The following is a 20,849-nucleotide window of genomic DNA, read 5'->3' as shown; positions in this document are numbered from 1 at the left end:
TTTTACTGCGAGAGAGGCATTTCCAGCACGTTTCTTCTTGTAGCATCATCAGTGCTCAATCAGTGTAATGCTGTTTCTGTTCTTTTACTTTTGCAGGAAACAGCAAGTGTTTACTTTGCTGTCTTCAGTAGCTCTACGTGGACTTTCAGTCCCTGTCACCACCGTTGCTGTTGAAACGTCTTTCAGCATTTCTTGAAAGGTGCAGGATGAGCGTCGCATGCGACTATCCGTAAAAGAGCACGGTTTCACACAACAACAGGACATCACAAGATGTCTAACATAGCACCAGCCGAAGTTAATGTCGCTGTCCACCATCTTTTTTCTCCTTCGTTTACCCACTAACTTCAAAGTACGGTAGGTGCTTTGAATGACCGATGCAATAGCAGATGAAAACTGCGGTCAGCACAGGTCTTGATGACTGACAGCCCTTGAAACAAATTAAAGATTGTAGCCCTGGTCGTTCAAAGCAGAAGTAAAGTTAGACTGGTATAAAAGCTAATTTAATATAGATGCATTGACATTTTTTGGCGAGAGAAATAACGTTTAAACAACGTTTTAAATTTCTAAACGTAAAATTAAAAACGAAATGTCAATTTGTCAAACAGTAGTACGTTAAGGGGCATCCAATAATTAATATAAATAGCTTCTCATTCACAACAAACATAGTGCTACTTTAAAAATGTTCTACACATAATTCTTCAGCTACATTATCTGAAAATTATTTTATTTTAAAAATTATATTTTCCCCCAAAAGTAGAAATCAGCACACCTTTTCTGAAAAGTCACATTTGCACCATATGTGCTTTACAATGGGAATGAGCACCTGCTTGTGCTCACAATACTGTAGCAGTTTGTGTTCATCTCCCCGCAGAAACCCAGTGATTCAAGCAGTCTATTTCGTTATTTTAAACGCAGCTTTAAACGCAACTTTTTGCACTTTTTTTTCTCTTGGCAGCCTACTTTGGAGTCTTAGCAAAGGGCCAAGTCTATTTTTTCTTTGTCCTTTCATAGTTGCCTCGGTGTAGACTATCTTTTTGTTAGAAAAGCGCCAACTGAAGCGCCAACGTTTCGTTCGCAGCAACAATATTTCATTTTCATTTTTTACTGGTACCGTGTACAACAATGTTCAAGTCTAAATGCGTAATGTAGGAAGTATATTTTCTTAAATGCTCAATATGAACTGTACTATATTGATGTATAAAAATGATCTTTTCCAGTACACTAGACTCAGGTTTTACACAGTTTTTACAAGAATTAATGTATGCGTGGTTGACAACCAAAGAATAAATGAAATAATGCAGGAAATTTCACAAATTCTAAGCTGGCATGTCACACACCTGAGCTACACTTTGGCAACTAGTTACAGAGCCTAAATTTTTTATCATGCGGCATCACCATCAATATGGCTTGTAAACCGAAAACTAGTACGAAGAGGGAATGAAAAACGTATGTAGGGGAAAGTCAAGATAAGTGACAGATTTGGAGTTGTTTAAGGGAGAGGAATAGGAGGGTCTATGTGGGGGTGGGGGTGTTCTGATAATACGCGCTATGTAAGGAACCTCACTACCGTGTAAAAACGGAGTATAATTTTTTAGTAGGAAACTGTAGTCTTGAGTCTGGGATAGTGTTTTTCCAGTTATAAATGTTAATTTTTCTGATCATGACAATTTTTTTTTTTGCTATTGCATGGTTCTTAATTATAATTAATAATTGGTTACACTTATATAGCGCTTTTCTGGACACTCCACTCAAAGCGCTTAACAGGTAATGGGGACTCCCCTCCACCACCACCAATGTGCAGCATCCACCTGGATGATGCGACGGCAGCCATAGTGCGCCAGAACGCTCACCACACATTGGTGGTGTGGGGAGGAGAGCAGAGTAATGAAGCCAATTCATAGATGGTGATTATTATTGGGACGAGATGGGTAAGGGCCAATGGGAAATGTGGCCAGGACGCCGGGGTTACACCCCTACTCTTTTCATGAAACGCCCTGGGATTTTTAATGACCACATAGTCAGGACCTCGGTTTTACGTCTCATCCGAAGGACGGCACCTGTTTACCGTATTGTGTCCCCGTCACTATACTGGGGCATTAGGACCCACATGGACCACAAGGTGAGCGCCCCCTGCTGGCCCCACTAACACCTCTTCCAGCAGCAACCTTAGTTTTTCCCAGGAGCTCTCCCATCCAGGTACTGACCAGGCTCACACCTGCTTAGCTTCAGTGGGTTGCCAGTTGTGAGTTGCAGGGTGATATGGCTGCTGGCTAAATGATACCTCTAGGTCAGTTTAGTTTTTTTTTTCCAGAAGTGGTAATGTTTGGTTGAAGGCTTGAGGTTAAGCTCCATGATCCAGGCATTGTGGGTTCATGTTTTGGTCATGTTAGTAGCCTTGTGTGACCAGGATTCCACAAGAAGAGGCATTCAGCTCAATGCCACCTACAGTAGAATGGGATTAATTAACCATTGCACTCTCAACTGCTGGCTAGTCAATGAACTCCGTGATGTACTAGGTGCTTCTGGTGCTGTTAATGAGAAATGCATCCATTCTCCAGTCAGCACCCAACCCTTTTGTATGCAGCAATGTAGCTGTTGATGTACCAAAAAATAAATGTTGGGTCAGAGGAGTCTGCTTTCACTTTTGCTTTCTCCCCAAGCTGGCTGTAAGACCAGAAAACACAATTTCAAAATGGGTGATTAAACAAAAAATTGGTGATTCTAAATTTGACAAACAAGTAGCAGTTTAAGGACAGGTCAAATTGTTTTACCTTCAATTACCAAATGTAATCACCATTTTCTATACAAAAGGGTGAAAAAGTAGGTTTCTGGACACTTTGATATCGAAAATATGATTTAGTATTAAGAGAATTTTATTTTTTGATTGTCACCTGAGGAGATTTTTGTCCTTAAATTGAAATGTGTTGTCAGGATCATGGCATTGTTTTGGGTGCTGTTCACAAGCTGTTTTGCAGTAGCAATGTACTCTATAATGTTGCTGTGACTTTAATTAAATGTGAAGATTATTACAGTGTTTCCTTAAGGCAGCTAATTATTTAAAGTGAAAATGAAACGTTTTTGGAAACAAAAACGTTTTAAAAAATGTTATTTTACATCAATTTTAGTTTTTTTTACATGTGAAACACGGGTTGAATGACTGCATTATCCCTGATTTGAGACATTTTAACTGCTAACCTCAAGCACCCAGCAGGGAGTTCCGAGCAGGAATATTTTTCCTTCAGTTTTATTGATACTGAAGGAATTCCAAAATCTGGGAAGCGAGAGGCCTGTGCCCCAAGTTGATATTTTAAGTGGTCAATACCATATCATACAACCAGTCATTTTGACATGGCACACTTGTGAATATAATTGTCGGAAATGCTCTCACTTTAATATGGTTTGAAACCATTTAGAGTTGTATGTTTGTCTTTTGAAACATTTTTAAACACCAAGCTTTTATGGGAATTTCACCAGTTATGTTATTTGCTGTTTTTCCATGTAGCATGTAATTGAACGCTGATTATTAGATAGATAAGATAGATAATACTTTTTATTAATCCCGTAGGAAAATTGATGATATTAAGTAAGCCATATTAAATGCTTCTTGACTTCCCTTTCCTTTCAGTTTAGAAACCAATGCTTTTTCTCCACCAAGAACCATAGTTACAAGATCCAAGTATAAGAATTTATGGGCCCTTCTAATATTCGTACTGTTGATGAAACATCTTTTGTTAATAGAATAAAAGTATTTCATATAAGTAATAAACTATTTCTTATATAGTGCCTTTAAACATGGATTGTCAAAGCACTTTACAGTAAAACAAAGCAAAAGAAAAATACATTAAATACACACACAATGAAAGTACAAATGAGAGGGAGTAGTGGAAGGGGTAATGGAATACAGTAGGAGCAAAGGGGCACACAGAACAGGTTAAGTAAAATCCCTTCCAAAAAAAGGTTTTGGGTCTTAATTTGAAACAGCTCAGGGAAGGTGACTCGGATATCCTTTGGGACAAAGTTCCAGAGCTTTTGGGCACAGCAGGAGAAGGCCCTGTCACCCACAGAGTGTAGATGGGCTAGGGGGACAGATAGGAGTCCAGATTTTGAGGAATGAAGGCTGTTTGATGGGGAATAGGACTGATAGTGGCTCAGACAGATGCTGAGTTGCTAAGCCTTGCAGAGCCTTAAAGGTGAGCATGAGGATATCGAAGTTGACATAAAACTTAATAGGAAGCCAGTCAAAGACTTCAGGGTAGAAATGTGATCACTTGTTCTAGACCTGGTCAGGATTCTGGACATACTGTAGTTTGTTCAAAGTGGATTTAGATACCCCACCGAGTAGAGAATTACAGCAGTCAATTCGGGCAATTTGAGAGAAGACGAAAGTGCTGACCAGCTTTCAAGCAACATTAGCGACAACATAGGATGTAGACTGGCAATATTGCTGAGGTGGAAGAAAGATCTTTTGAAAATATTTTTCACATATAGGTCAAGCCTGGATCAAATGTCACTCCAAAGTTCTTCAATTTTGACTGAAGCTCAAGTATAGAACCATCCACAGACAGGGTAACTGCACTGCCTTTAGATTATATTATATTTAGTTTATGTGGAGTGCCAATAAGCATGACTTCAGTCTTTTGAGTTATTCACGTTTTTGTGTCAAGATGCAATTAGAGAGAGCATAGACAGTCACATCAGTGACAGGTTTAGAGTGGATGTATCAGAATAGCAATGATCATATAGACCATGTGATCTTAATAACTGCCCAAGTTGGAACATGTACTGTAAATACTGAAAAGTAGGAGGCCCAGTATTGAGCCCTGAGGAACACCAGATTTAAGGAGACTCGTTTCAGAGCTAAAGCTTCCAAGAGAGACAAAGTGACAGCATTCACTGAGGTAAGACTAATTTAAGAGCAGTATCAGACACAAAGTCTCAAGATGAGAAAGTAAGATATCATGGTTAACAGTGTCAAATGCCGCATTGAGCTCTAGAACAATCAGAATCAGAAGCCATGAGACGATTGTGACTTTAATAAGGGCAGTTTCTGTGCTGTGAAGTTGTCGGAAACCAGATTGAAGGGGTTTGAAGAGGTTATTTGCATTGAGATGGTTATTTAACTGAATTGTAATAGTATGTTCCATGGAAAGTTGGATATAGGGTATGTGTATCTTTAAGATATTTAAGGTGAAAATGAGTAAAAACAGTCCTGTACACACTACTCTTCAACTGTTTGTTGAAACTAATGATTTAAAATCTCTCAGGTTTGGTTTACACTAAAATGGCTATTTTAGCAATCCCAAAATGAGTGTTTTCTTCAACAAAAGGTAACTTTATAAGGACAGTGTTGCCTCACATGACAAAATAAGCTCAAATGATGTGTGTAAAATAAAAAATATATATAAAATGTCACTTGGCAGGGACATGCCCCAGGCCTAAAATTTTGAAAGGAGTAGTCTGTCTTAAGAGATGGTTATTTTGACATATTTCTGAGTGCATGCAATAAAATGAGTGCTTCTGTGTTTGACAAAGGTATTGTCAAAGGGTTGGGTGCTGACTATGTATTCAGCCTAAACATAAGATTAATTTCCATTAACAGTCATCAAGCAGACTTGGTGTTAATGAGTTTTTAATACATCAGCTTTTCTTTCTGATTATGATTCTTTAAAGGATTAAAAAGTAATGTATGAAATATTTCTGAAATTAGTTTCTGGGTGAGAAATGAAGGACCAGCTTCAGCAGCAGCATTGGTAGTACCAGATACTTGAAAGACTGGAAAATATGCTATTAACATGGAATTTTGATCAATATAAAGATATATTTTGAAATTGTTTTGTGGGTCTTGAAACATGGCATGGATGTTTAAAATTAAATTAATCTTTTATTTAACCAGATAAGTCAAAAACAAATAGTTATCTACAATGACCATCTGCTCAGCATTCCTTTGTTAAGCAGAGCACTTCCCGGAGTAATTTGAGTGAAGTGCCCTTGTTTAAGGGTCCAATGGCTGTGGCTCTACTAGGATTTGACCCCACAGCTATCTGGCTCCGAGTCCAAAGTCCAAACCACCCCATTGCCCTACTGAATCCTTCTGCAATTTCTAAACAGTCTTATGGACACATTTGTCATGAATTATTCGTATTCACCTTAATTGTTTGCTTTTAAGAAGTACAAATCTCTGTTGCTTTTACTACTTTTAAATTTGAGGATATGGATACTTTATATTTAAAAAATAGCCTGTGGACAAAAGAGCAGTAACTGAGATGACAACTGTCTTGTTGGTTTTAGAAGATAAATGATATGCATTTATACATTTTATACATACTCTTTATACAATCATTCAGGATAAATGTTGCAACTTAAACCAAAGCATTATCTGATATAATGGTTTGTGTATTTTTTTCAGAGGCTTTCTCTTGATATTTGTGCTCATTCTACAAATGTTAGAATTCTAAACTTAGCCTCTTTGATGCTTTTGCAATAGAAGAACAATTGCAACGTTTTCTGAGAAAAGACTTAACTGTGCAGCAAATACCTTGATGTCTTATTCAGAAGTCTATTTGTTATTGACTTGGCATAAGTAAATGCATATTGCTAATTAAAATTTGTCATCAGCAGGGGAACTAATAATCACAAGTCACAGTATAGTGTGGGAGTCAAAGCAATGGTACTACTCTTGGAAGTAATACAAGCTGCACACAGCTGTCTTGTTCACTGGTCTTTGAGCCCTAGATGCTACATGTCTTCTCAGCTCATCCCTCCAGTGCTCAATGGGGGCATCCATAGCCTGCATGTCTGCATTACTCTCACTGATGTCCATCACAGTTGTCCATGCCAAATCTTGATTCTTTGCTAAAGTGGATTTATACTCTGTTGCTGGTGAATCAACCTATGGTGTTGCTTGGGCACAAAGGCATTTTTGTCTTGATAAGGGGGTATATTAATTCCTTTCTCTTGTTTATCTTTTTTCAACAGGCTTGTCATTAAACTGTTTAAATCACCCATTTTCAACTATGAGCAATCATTTCTGGCTAATGAGGTGATTTAGTGCTTACACAACAAGGTCATTCAAATGCATCAAGATCAGTGAATGTTCAATTAATCAGAATGACTACGGGGACCCTGAGTCAATATCCAAAACCCATATCATTTAAGTTTATATCATTTATTAAGTGTTCAGTTGCTTTTGATGCTTAATATATTCTCTTTTAAACAGGTTGCACCATTTCCCAATACTGGATTTATAAATGGCTTTACAACATCTCCTAATTTCAAGCCGGCTACATCTCCTTTGACTGTCAGGCAGTACTCTCCCAGGAACAGGTATGTATATTTTTTTTAATAAAATTACTGTGATCTCCAGTGTTTCAGAATTTCTGTGGATGAATCTTATTTAAGGGATGAAAAACAGAAATTAAATCTCAGTTTTATACGGGCCCACTGCATTCTATTAAGCAGCTGTTTCTTAATGGCGGGACTTGAGTTATGTTTCTTCTCATAGAATTTGTAACAGTAGTTGCATAGAAATCTAAACAAGGAAATCCTTTTATCGTTCTTTTGCTGTAGTAACAGTGCTGTTGTAAATTTTTACAGGATTAAAAACTTCGTCTTTTTTATAGGAATCAAAGTAAACCTCATTTGCGACCTGCTATACCTAATGCAGACCGTGGATCAGGGCTCCTGGACAGTCCCACTATTTTTAACTTCCCCACTGAACGCCTTCTGAACGGTGTGCGCAGCCCTCAGACCCGGCCCCCTGGCCAGAACAGGACGCGGTTACAGACCAGTATGGGCTACCCCAAGAGGGACATTGGCACAGGGCGGGTAGAGCCCATCAGTGCCGACTGCTCACCGAGCATGGGCAGGGGAAGGTAAAGCGCATTTGATTTGCTTCCTTGGCAAATGTGGCTGAGTTTTTTTTGTACCTGACACAATGATCTGTATGTGTGCTTGCATATTGTATGACATGTTCAGCAGAAAATCTAAAACTCTGACATGTATGTCCCTGAACACGTCCTTGTCAATATAGGCAGCTTTACCGGCGTGAACCAGCCAGAACACAAAGCACAAAGCCGTAGAGGCAAACAGTTGTACCTGGTTGCTTTGCCTAGTGCTTCATTCAGGTCTGACGCAGCCTTCTTATTCCCAATGATATTTGTACAGTGGGAGTTTCAGTGTCGTGGTAAAGTAGAACTATGTGTAGACTATGTGTACTCTTTTTGATATGGCAGGATCCTGTACTGTTTACAAGCTCCTGTAAGTTTGATCATGTCATGTAAAAGTATTTTTGTTTATCTGACTTTTTAGTATAAGTCTTAGAAAGCAAATTATCACTCTTTTTTGACAATATCTTGTTTTATCAATCAATAAACATCAGTAGCTTGATTTGTTTTTGCTAGTGTTGAGCTGTATGCACATTGTTTCATTTCTGGTTATATTTAATTTATCCACTATTGTTTCATATATACATTTAATAAGTGCCAGTGTCAAGCTCTGTTGATAAAAGCACTGGCAGTGCAGACTGAACCCTTCAGTCTGGGCTGTGTCATTAATTCAGTCTTGCCCTGGACTTGCGGTGTAGTTAGTGAGAGAAGCATTTGTCCTCCAGTCAGTGCCAGCCCTCCTGCAGACACTGCACATTGATGGATGGCTGCGATTGGCCCAACGAATCATGTACAGCTCATGACAGAAATGCTGTCATCTCTCCTGGAACGAATGTTGTAGCAGTAACACTGAAGAGGTTTAAAACCGTGATTCAGAATATAGAGTATGAAAAGAAAAATATTTTTAAAATAAAATTCCAAGACATTAAGAACTAATTTCTCATATGATTTGTTTGTTTTTAAGGAAAAATGTATATGGATATAGGAAGAAAAGGGAGGACAAATTTACGGTAAGTGCAGTGTGTAAGTGAAATTAGAAATCAATGGATTTGGTTAAACTGCGGAATTAAATTCGCAATCGTAAAAAGATTAACTCGGATACTTCTGCAGAATGTAGGCAGGTATGTGATGCATAACTGAATGCTGTCAATTTCAGATAGTCTTTGTAAATCACGTCAGTTGCCCCTGTCTTTCTACTTGCTGGAGAACAGTGGAATTATTCTGACTCTTCTACAATAGCAGATACTGTGAAACTACAAACCTTCTCTCACTGCAGTAGCAGTTTGCTCATTTTCCCTAAATTGCTGAAGAAAGCACTATTCATTGCAGCATTGCAATTCAGTCATAAACATTGCATTACATAACTTGACACGCAAAACCGTTTCAATTAAATTATTTTAGGACTGCAAATTGGTTTGGGTTTTGATTTTATGATCACTTTATTCCTGGAAATGAAAGTCAGTACAGTGCACTCACTGTCCTTGTATGTGTTTCTGGCCTGCACAGAGAGTTCCAACACAGTCTCCTCCACCTCAGAAGCCTCCCTCTCCGAGCTTTGAGCTGGGCCTTTCCAGTTTCCCTCCTCTGCCTGGTGCTGCAGGACACTTAAAAACCAAGGATGTGTTTGGGAACAGACTGTCAAATATTGTGATAGGAACTTCAAAAGACAAGGTAACTGGGACACCACAACCACCATCCATTTACATTTTGAAAACAAATCTCTTATTTCAGATTTAAACCAAGTTGTTGTTCTCGTAAGACTTTTTGAGAAAATGGCATTAGTTCCAAGATTGATTGACTGGTTTCAAGATTTTAAAGAAAACAGAATTCCATCTCTAGTGTAAGAGTTTACTTTTAAAGAAACAATTGTGTGTCAAAATCCATGTTTTGACATTATGCATTTAAAATGTTCTATTCTTAAATATTCAGCACACATATGTAAGGAGTGCAGTGCATATTGTGACTAAAAAGGCAACTTGAAAGTTTGTCTGTTTCATACGTGTTTAGTAGATAAAACAGAATCTAACCGTAGAGATCCAGTGTAAAACAGATGCATCCCTTATGTTTGAGTAGTATTCTGCTGTCAAAGTTGTACCAGCCTGGGCATGTGTGGGCCAGTTTTGGCAGTATTCTGTAAACTGGAATACACCGTATTGTAATATGAACTTAATTAATGTAGATATTAACTGAAGTTTGGGCATGAGTCCCTTTATGACGGCTACTATGTTGGTGACCAAGAGGACTATACTCATAAACATTAAGATCTTAGTACATCTAGTGGTCAGAAGGAGACTTGGTATTCACAATGCTCTGAACAAAACGGGAATGCAAATCATTCTGTTCATTTCCATCACGCAGGATAAGACAATAAAAATAACTTTCTGAGAAGTTGAATAAGTCTTAACTGTAATCAGAGTTCCATGCCCAATTGTATTAGTTTTATACAGTGCTTCACTAAAGTATTCTGACCCTTCCTGGGGTATCCTGTTTTCTGAAATTACAAAATGATGCACCCATATATTTGCAACAAAATATTTTTTTCAACACCTGAATGTTGGAACTGAAGACTCCTTAGGGTAACATACACCTCTAAGGGTAACAAGTTAGACTAAATGTAAGCAAAAACTAAAGAGACAATGCTCGAATATGTTGAGTGTATAAATATTCAGACCCATGAACTCAATTAGTGAAACCACGTTTGGCAGCAGGTAGAGCTGCAAGTTTTTTTTTTTGCTTTGCATAATGGAGTGGTGCCGTTCTTGCCCATGTTTTGTTTTTTGTTTTTGCTTTGAATGTGTGGAGTACAGTGTATACAGCAAGTATTAATCATTGAATACATTTGCCAAGCACTTGCAGGTCTTTTTAAATCGGTAGCACCAGAAGAGATGGAAAATCTACTGATCTACTCCTGTTAAGTCAATAAGTGGTGTGCTGTAGCAATGATATAACAGGTCTTGTCTCAGACTTAGAATAGAGTGACACATAGCACCTATGCTTTCTACCCTTAGAGGAAATTTACCAAGACGGGTAATGGGCTGTCTCCAAAAGATTCCATTTTTGTTTTAGTTCTCCTTTCTGTGTTGACATTTTTCAGCTTCCTGCCCAGGAGTAAAATTGTTACAAATGACCTGTGAACGAACTTATCCCGATATTGGCTGAATTACATTTTAGGGGAGATTCGATAACTTCATATTCATTCTTTTCAGGGAACATTGGCTTTTTGTAGTGTTGTTATAAAAAAAAAACACCTTATAAACCATTTTTGTTTTGTTTTTTCCAGAATGTAAATGTTGATGCCACTACCAACACTATCCCTTCAGGAATCTCTAAAGAGCCATCACTGCCTACAACTTCCCCACTGCCAGTGAGCTTTGAGGGCTCTCCTTCACCTCCCCAGTCTCCGGAGTAAGATTCTGTAACTTTGTCTTTACACATCGTCACTTAATCTCTGTTTGTCTACAAAGCGCTTACAGCTTTGTTCATTATGAAGTAATTTCTTATCAATGAAAAAACCCTAACACTGTCTAACTGTTAATATGAAGATGTTACATCACATCTTAAATAATTTATAAATGACCTTATGATTGAATTACATTTCAAATCACTCTTTACTCAGAATGTTGTTGAAACGAGAAGTAACAAGAAAAACTTGAAAGGAGGCGTGAAGTAAGAATTACAAGAAGCTGACATTTATAGAAATTGCTGTCTTTCTGCAGTTAAGCATTTCTGTCATGCACTGCTTTGGAAATGCTATATAATGCCATTGACCTGTGCTTCCAATGTAGGTTGTTTTCACTTGTTACACTGCCACTCTTTTCGATTGTAACCTTTTATAGTACAGAATCAATTATAACACAGTAGGGTTTTGGCTCCCATTTTCCCCATAATGCAGTTTGACTCTCAGACATCTGGTGGGCATTACAACTAGACGCTAAGACGGAAATGGGCTTCAAAACTAGACTTTAAAAGTCAAATATTTCTTGTTCAAATTGAAACTCCATGTTGTGGCCAGAATGAGAAAAGGTGAAATACTAGCAGCAGTTTCTAAAGACGTGTGTGGTAGCACATGCACCATGTGAATGACTAAAAAAGGAAGAAAAACAGAGGTTTTCATGAGCAGCTTGAGGACCGAGAAAGCACCACAAAGTGAATTAGATTATTTCATGCATTTTCTCTCCTGTATCCCTGTCACTGGTCTGCATGTGAGGAAATAAAATGTGCAGATCTCAAAGCTTCCGAGTCATTTGAGGAAGAATTAGAAATACTTTAGAAATATATAAATATGATGAAATTAGCATGTATAAGCTTCTGCCACAGACATTTTTAGGGGTTTTGTTAAACACAGCAAAAAAGATAAATTAAGTCATTTTAAAAGGACAGAGATACTTCTTTTCTGCATTATCAAGAGCTATCAACTGCAAGCTACACCACTGATGTGATAACAGGAATGTGTGAATGACAGCATGCAGATTTGATATTTTCAAAAACCTTCATTGCATTTTGAGGAAAAGGTACATATGTCCTTCTCAATCACCGGCTTTTACACCCCAAAACAGGAAAAAAAGTCAGGATAGCAAATAAATCCTTGCAAGAAAAACTATTTGTTGAAAATCTGGTCTATACAAGAACTTTTAAATTTGAAAATGTGGTGCTCTGCAGGCAGTTCTCAGTAGTGGTAAACTACTAACTTCCTCAAAGGTTTAAACGTATAAGAAGTGATATGCTTATGCATCTATTCCACTGGGGTGGTATTTAAATGAATTTGGGCACTTGGCTGCTTTGTCATGAAATGAATTACAAGACTTTTGGATTCCTTCAATATTGCCTTACATTTAAAGCAAGTGGAGAGTTCAGGTGGTAGGCTGACTAACGAGCATGTCTTAAAAAGGTAGCGTAATGGTTCTTCAGTCTGATCCAGCCAGGTTAAGTTAAGTTACTATATTATAATATTTGAATCTGACAGCTTCTGCTTCCCAGACCCTCTGAGCACACATTTTTAAGGATCTTTGCATACATGCTGTATATTTGCAGAGGATGTATTTCAAGCTTTGTAACACTTTGCTCTTTTGCTTATGTCTTACAGTGAAGTTAAGGTGGAGGAAGAGAAGCAGAGCGAGGCACAAACACCCGTTGAACGACTAACTGCTACCTTCACCACCACTGCAAGTAAATCAGTTCAAGTGAATGGTGCAGCTACAGTAAGTACTGGAGCTTATTGCTTAATCTCTTGCATAAGTAGCTCTTGCCTTTAATGTGTTTTGACTTTGTAATTATGTGATGGAATCGGAAAGGGGAAATGGTTTGCAAGAGCCTGAGGAATATTTTAAAAATCACATCCTCAGATTTATTCATCTTAAGATTCCACTCCTCATTCCTCTGTGGTATTTAGAAGGAAGAGGCTGAACGTTGTGACAATATGCAGTTCTAGGAAAAAAACAGGAAATTTCTACTATTTTCTGTGACTTGAATGATATAAAAATACCTGTTAGTATTGTCTTAAAACACTTCTTCATGTTGCAGACAGGCATTGTTGACAGTATGAAAAACACTGTGGTAACTGCAGTATGACACAGGTTTGACAAATTTGATTTTATTCATCTAATTCAGCACCGCTTTGCCACACACTGTCCAATTCACTTTAAAGTTTTAAATTCTTTACTTCCTGCCTCTGATCACAAATGCAATCCAGATGTGAGATTGGAGAACAACAGAACAGTGAGTGTTCTCTGGTCTCATTGATTTTCCAGATGCTATTTTCTTTGATGAACCTACTTGGTAGATGTTGTCAGGGTCCTAAAGTCAATGATATTAAACTGGGTATTCAGGATCTTCACATAGCTTATAATGTCTCATTTATGCTATTGTGATTTACCCGTTAAGTATAGTTAAGTCAGATCTGACCTTACACCAAGTCATAAAATGTAAACTTCATAACACAGTTGGCCTTGGGCCATTAAACACATCATAGTTTTCTTCAGACACAAAAGACTAAGTGTTATTAGTTACTGCTGAGCTGGCAGTGACTTGCACAAAACTAAGGTTATGCCCATGAAGAAATTCTTATGTCGGTATGATCTTTAGAAACTGTTATGGTATTAGTCACAAGGCTTTATTAGAATAAATCTTAGATTATAAGTGCAATAAATGATAAGTAGTTAAAAAGACTGAAATTAGTCTGTAATTGAGGTCTAATTTTTTTCTCTGTTATGCAGCTAAATTAGTAATGAGAGCTCATTATTTGCAGTAGCACCTCTTTGTTCATCTAAAAAAAAACACAACTCAAAACCTTCTACTTTTACTTTGTGTTATATTTTATTGTATGAGTCCAGAAATATCCACAAAATGTGTAATTGCAAAATGTTCTGTGTGCTGTTTACATTATATGGCACAGTTCATCACTTAGTTATGTGTATGTGATATTAAATCTTTTGTTCTTATTGTACTAATGATGGAGAAAAACAACATTTCACATTAAACACCTGCCTGCAGATTTGTTGAATTTCAAGATTGAAAAATCCATGATTGGTTGGGTTAGAAACAAGTATTTTATTTCATGTGGCAGGTAAGTTCTTAGGTTAATTCTTCAAGTTAACACCATTGCACAAAAATAATACTGCAGTGTGTGTGTGGGATCATGGTAGATCAGTCTGCGAAGCAGAAACTTTTCAGTTTCCCTTTACTGTTCACCATTTTTAATATTTGGCATTTTAACTTTATCAAGATTGATTTTACAACTATTCTTTTTCATGTATTGTACCAACATATCCCAAACCAGTTCTCCTTAGATGTTTAGACCATTAATGTTTCAAAACAGTTAGCAGCACCAGTTAGTTGCATAAGGCTACATTTGTTGTGAAAACTGATATTTACTGTTGATCCCTTAAGGAAAGGTTGTGGCTTAAATTTCATTTTTCACATTTGCATGTGTGGATAATCCGATATTAAAATAATTTGAATAGCCTGCAGTCTGTAGAGCTTCTTTATTTAGCATATGTTCCGGATTTACTAAAAACTGTCTTTTGTCTGGCTTTCTCTGGACTCTGACTAAATAATGATAGAAATCTAACTGCGGATTTGTTAAACTTATTTAACCTTTGACTTGTTTGACCTTTTCTCTGAATTTTCCCCTTTTTGTGATCGTTATACCAAGGTAATGATCCTTAATAAACTGTCACCAGTGTATTTAAATATGTATAATTAATAGTGATTTTTTTTTTGCTGACCAGGAGCTTCGAAAACCTAGTTATGCAGAAATTTGCCAGAGGACAGCAAAAGACGCTCCAACACTACAGCCTCCAAAAGAGCCGAAGCCAGCCGGTGCCACCGTTGTGAGCGATGACAGCGCTGGCGAGAAAATGGAGTCCAAATCTCGAGAGACATACTCTGTGAAGGCCATTCCAGGAAGATCCAGGGAAGTGAAAAGACAGCCCGGGCGGAGACCCTCACCACCGCCCCCCCTACAGGGACCTGGAAAACGCCCCAATAAAGATCTCAACACCCCCCCCAAATCTCCCCAGTAATCACTGCAGGGATCCAATCTTAAAAAGGGTCAGGGCTATCCAATGTTCAAATCCCAGAGTCACCAGTCACAGCATAGAGGATGTATTACTGGTTCAGGGCTTGCAGAAAAAGACACTTTTAGTAATGTAGAGCACGTTTCTTTCATGTTTTTTTTTTTTCTCTATTTTATTTAGTGTTGAGGGGAAAACAATTTATTATCTGTTCCAAAAAGTACTGCAGCCAGCTTGCAGGATTAAGGGCTCAGTCTGAGGAATGACCATTTTTAGTCAGTTTATAGTGGATGTCCAAATATGAAATGAGGCAAAGATGCTGGATAAAATCTTGACTGGAGGAGTGTTGAGTGTACACAACGTTTTCTGTTTGACAATTTCATTGTCTTATGTGTAATTTATACGAGAGGCTCTTGGAGCAGGGTAATTACAACTCTTATCATATTCTTGGTTTTACATTGTTTTCACATGTAAGGTTGAGTATTAGAGCTGTTTTGGCTGGCATGAGCTACTAAATAAACCCATTTTGTTTTCTTAGTGCTTCTGCAACTCTTTAAATAGTGCAGGAATACTTTTCGCCAACAAGAAACACAATTTTCATTTTAACACCAGTATATTGATATAATATACTGTGTAATGGTAATGTGACTGGCAGAAATGCTTCTTGTCTCTTATGCCTCTATGCATGCAGGTTGTTTTGACAGCGCCTTACATAGGTTTGGATATAACTTACACTAACTGTCTGGTTGGTCTGCAGGTAACTAGATCTAACATATACAAAGCACACAATGGCAGTGTAGCCTCTTGGGGAGGTTGTATCTAGAGTCAGTAGAAACCTACATATATCTTCACAAAAGATACTTATCACATAGACTCAAGATGTGCCCATGGTTTCAGATGATAAGACTTTTTTCTTGTAAAAAGTCCAACATTACAGCCACCTCTGATCTGCAGGCACATATGACACAGGCAGCAAAAAGTTATCTATGAAGTTAATGCTGTTTCTATCAGACATTGATGGGGTAGGTGAACACAGTGTGTTTGAAATATTGACTGTCACAGATAGGCCCTTATGCGTATTTAGTAACAGTGCAAAGGATTATACTTGGAGCATATTTTATTGATTTCATAGTGTGATATTTAGGAATAGGAGGCATTTTTTCCCCTAAAATTAACTGTCATCTTTTTTTTTTTTGTCTGATCAAAAACAGACTGGGTGTTTTCACAGCTGATAAGGGAGCCTAAGCCTAAAGCTTGAAGTCTCTGAATTTGACATTTGATTCTTCATTTATAAAAATTATGCAGTTTGCTTTGGCTTTCATTAATCTACCCCTTTTCTGTAGTAGCTGTCATTCTCATTTCCCCCCCTACATTTTTATGTCAGAGTTAATAAGTATATAGAGTATTAGAGATGGTATGTTTCCACAAATTGATTTAATATAGAGAAAATATCCTGTTCTGCACTTTTAACAAAGGTTTCTCATGTTCTTCAGAACAAGTTGAGGTGAACAGGTGTTACCAACTGGATCTCTTTTTTTTGTGGCTATAAAATGCATAAAAATATAATAAACCAAAGTATGTTTTGTTGCAGTCTGAAAAGTAACAGTTCCTTTTAATTCCTGTTCTGTACAAAGATTTAAACTACTGTAATGTGCTCAGAGTTATGAACTCCTAGAGCACAGTATTGTGCATCAGTGATAATTGCTTTGAGTATCTTGAAATAGTCAAGCAGTTGTGGATGCATCATTTTCCAGACTTCGTGGTAACCAGGTTGAAGTTATGCTTCCATATTTGAAGTGTTTACTTACTTTTCATTTAGATCCAGGTGGGCCCCCAAAAAAGTTAAAACAAAAACAAGTTTTTTTCCCACTATATCAAGAACCACCTGAAAGTTCAGGCACACAGAAGTGAAAAGTAGTTGGGTGTGTACTCTTGACTTGTTTCACACATTCTGCTAACCTGCTCCAGCTGCTGTTTCTACAACAGCAAGTGTCAGGAGTAAGTTGGGGTAGGGATGTGCCATTTTTAATTTCAGAAAGGGTCTTCCTACATGACTATATTAACATTGGAGTTTTGCTGTTTTATACATGACATATTTGAAACTCAGATTAGAACAGCCTCATTCCTACATCCATGGTAAAAAGTGAGCTCTCCACACCAGTGTGATTGTGGAGTCTTTTTGGAGAAGAGTGGGTTATCTTGCCCTTCTTGGTGGAGATAGAGTAGTTATTTTTGTTTGCAGTCCTTCACAAATGCATTGGGAGTCAACTCATTTGGCCAGTACTTCAGGTCACTGCTGCGTAAAGATTCTTCTTCCGTGTGCTTTTCGGTAGATTTCTTCTGGCTCTTGTCATGAATGTAGTTTCGGCCATTTTCCTCCGTACGTACTCTAAATTGTGTGATCAGAAAAAGAAAGCCTGCTCTGTGGACCTAGTGCAAAGTGCTCTTCTCCAGATTCTTCCGCACTTTCAAACTTGGCTCCATCGTTGACGTCTTCCTGCAACAACATTGGAGCATCCTGGAGTACATGTCAGTGAATGAGGATTACATTTGAAACTTGGAAATGTTGCCCAGGAAAGCTTCCTGCTGTGACAGGGATCTTTTGTTCCTCCTTTTACACGTAAAATGAAATTTAATTTAAAAAAATAATTAAAAAAAACTCTGAAGGACTAGAATGCACTAAGTTTGGCAGTCTTTAAGATTTCAGAGTGATTTTGATTTTATGTTGCAAAATGACTTTTTTTTTTCTCAGCGGAGTTAGTCTCATTAGTTTATTCCATAAAAAAGGTATTATTTAAACAGCTATGTTTGTTTTTCTTTTTAAAGGAAAAAAAAATGAATATATAAATTTCCATCCAGTGTTTGAAAACTTGAATTTTATTTAAACTTGAAAATGACTTTGCCTTAACTTTTATATACAACAGCTTGGAGTTTATTGCTTCTGAGCCCCTCCCCTAAATGGTTATCAGGAGTGACACAGGGGATTGCTCTGTTCAGCCTGGTGTCACTAGTCTTACTTGGTTTAAAAATAAAAGTACAATACTAGCAGCAAATGATTTTTGTATTATATGAAAGATCTTATTTTTTGTTCTCAGTTTCTTTTTTGTTGAAGAAATCCTGTAAATGCAAATAGTCGATACTGTATTAAATAAGTACACTTGGAAGCGTGTGCTTTGCTTGTACAGTTGTAAATAATCAGAAAATATAAGAGGTACCTTAAAATGATACAATTTTGATCTTGTTGAATATTAATGTTGCTGTTAAGCTGGATGTAGATTTAAACTAAATGTTGTGGTTTGATTTTTCTTTATTTTTCTTTTTCCTCTGGTGTGCTGAATTGAGTCCACCTTCTCACTGCAATGTGAGGAGAAGAACGTTTGATTGTAAATGTCGTTGTCTCATTCCATTTCCTTATTCTCAGTATGCAAGACCTGGATTATTGTAATTGTTGTGTCAGAATAATATGATAACCCCTTTCAAGGTGCAAAAAGTTAGATGTCAGCAGAAGAGCTTGTCACAAAGATGTTCACATCCTCTTGAAATTCCTGTGAGCCAATCTGAAAATGAGTTTAAAATCACTACGGCAAGGTACTGTGCTAAACTGACTCATAAATTACATCCAACCCAGTGGATTATGAAAACACAGTGCTTTATGTACAAGAGTCAAATTTTAACGTACAACCCAAACCATTCCCAATTTTCAGTCTTAACACCATTTGTGAATCAAAATGCTTAAAAATGTAGAGGAAAAAAATACACATCACTCAAGCCGTTTCCTTGTCAGAAATAAACTCTAATGCACTTCAACTCCCCCCTCCCCCCCCCCCTAAAAAATTTCAAATGATACTTCCAGTCACATCTACACTAACCAGCATTTTTGTATACATCTACAATTGTGGACACCAAGTTACCTTATTTCCAGAAGAAAGGGGTTGTCTATCGCATAAAAAATATGCATACTGTGCATTGTCTTGTATTGTTTTAATTACATGTGCGGACTGCAGAGTCATTGTGGCAAAACTGAACTGTGCCATTAAATATATATATATATTTTTAATATCTCCTATCCTTACCCACTCAGTGTGGGGAAAAGAGTGTGGCAGTTTGACTAGTACAAGATGTACATTAGGCATTACAATTTTTACATTTCTTGAACTGCTGAGAAGACTAGCAAACCAACAGCTGCAATGAGGAGCACGTGTGACCTCAGTACCACTGACACCTGACATGCAAGAGATCATTATTATAGACAACTGGCACATTTTGGTTGGTCTCCCTGATCTACTGCCATACTCTGTGCCCATGTATGACAATGCCAGTTGTGTTCAAGATGTAGCAGTGCTTATGATGTTGTCACATTACGTTTTGAGGTTTTAATTAAGCTTGGCTCCTGGATTGTGTCAAGTGCGTGTGTGTCTCCTGCGTTTTGGCTTTCTGTTTGCAAAGGGAATATCAGTATGCAAAAAAAAACATATTTGCAACCAAATGTCACAATTCTGTGGATAAAATATATACTGTGATGAGATATTTGGCTGAAAAAGCAATGTGGCGGGGTAAGTGTGGAGGTCAAAAGAACACAATGCATTTGGGCTTAGCAGTGCAAATGTTCTTCTCTTCCCTGGCCCACAGAGTAAAGATAGTCTCGAATGTGAAAGAATAGTGTTTGCTAGCATTATATGTATTATTGCGTGCGCTACAGTTCTGTTCTCCGTTTGGACTATTACTCTTGTGTTACCTATATCTTCATATCAAGTGCAGACCTAAAAATCCCACCTTTCTTTGCTTTTTCAACTTCTCATCATGTGTCATCAGGTAAACACCACAATGTATATTGTGCAGGTTGCAGCTCATTGTGAATTGACCATGTTTGTGAGTGATGCAGTGTAAAATGCACCAGCTGACTGTAATGACGCATACCATTCCCTCTGTATCAACTCGCTGTGATTACTTTTCTTTTGATATCATAACACATTACACTAACAGCAGTGGACAATCGACAATTCGTTTAAAAAAAAAAGAAGAAGCTAACAGCAGTAGCAGTTGTTAATGGAGGTTTCTTTATGAGGGCTTTTTGTTTTTGTCTTACTTATTCTTCCATAAGACTGGAATCAAGCATACATGTAAACTATGGGTAATTTAAGTTTCTCTTTTGTGTCATGATGTAAACTGTCTAATTTGAAAAAAAAAATGTAGCTTACTGAAAGAAATAAAGATTTAGGCATTGTTAAAGAAATCTGTTGTCTGTATATGAAACTGAACTGTCTTGGACTTCAGATAGTTTTATTGGACAGTGACATTTGACTTGCATACTATATAGCAAAGACTAAACTATTCTGCCTTAAGTGACTTTTTCTCCATAAGCCAATAACTCATCCTTTACTAGCTAGGAACATTTTCTGGTTCTGTCAGGCTTGCATCCTTTGTGACTGCCTTCTTTTAGTGCACTTTGTTACTC

At 37.4% G+C, this 20,849-nt stretch overlaps 1 protein-coding gene across 5 annotated transcripts in view; it reads left to right on the top strand.

Annotated features, from left to right (window-relative positions):
- The window catches only part of larp4b (La ribonucleoprotein 4B), an 85,353-nt gene extending 64,726 nt beyond the window's left edge, over nucleotides 1-20,627 (top strand). For all 5 annotated transcript variants that reach the window (XM_015354806.2, XM_015354807.2, XM_069191004.1 and 2 more), the window contains 7 exons: nucleotides 7,217-7,323; nucleotides 7,620-7,871; nucleotides 8,848-8,893; nucleotides 9,390-9,554; nucleotides 11,164-11,288; nucleotides 12,967-13,081; nucleotides 15,110-20,627. In XM_015354806.2, coding sequence (XP_015210292.2) covers nucleotides 7,217-7,323; nucleotides 7,620-7,871; nucleotides 8,848-8,893; nucleotides 9,390-9,554; nucleotides 11,164-11,288; nucleotides 12,967-13,081; nucleotides 15,110-15,403 — 1,104 coding nt within the window. In that variant the 3' untranslated portion in view covers nucleotides 15,404-20,627. The remainder of the gene's footprint in view (nucleotides 1-7,216; nucleotides 7,324-7,619; nucleotides 7,872-8,847; nucleotides 8,894-9,389; nucleotides 9,555-11,163; nucleotides 11,289-12,966; nucleotides 13,082-15,109) is intronic.
- The last annotated feature ends 222 nt before the right edge of the window (nucleotides 20,628-20,849 follow it).

Source organism: Lepisosteus oculatus, chromosome 6, assembly GCF_040954835.1.
Source record: "Lepisosteus oculatus isolate fLepOcu1 chromosome 6, fLepOcu1.hap2, whole genome shotgun sequence".
Classification (NCBI taxonomy): Eukaryota; Metazoa; Chordata; class Actinopteri; order Semionotiformes; family Lepisosteidae; genus Lepisosteus; species Lepisosteus oculatus.
This window is presented reverse-complemented; position numbering and strand designations above follow the sequence as displayed.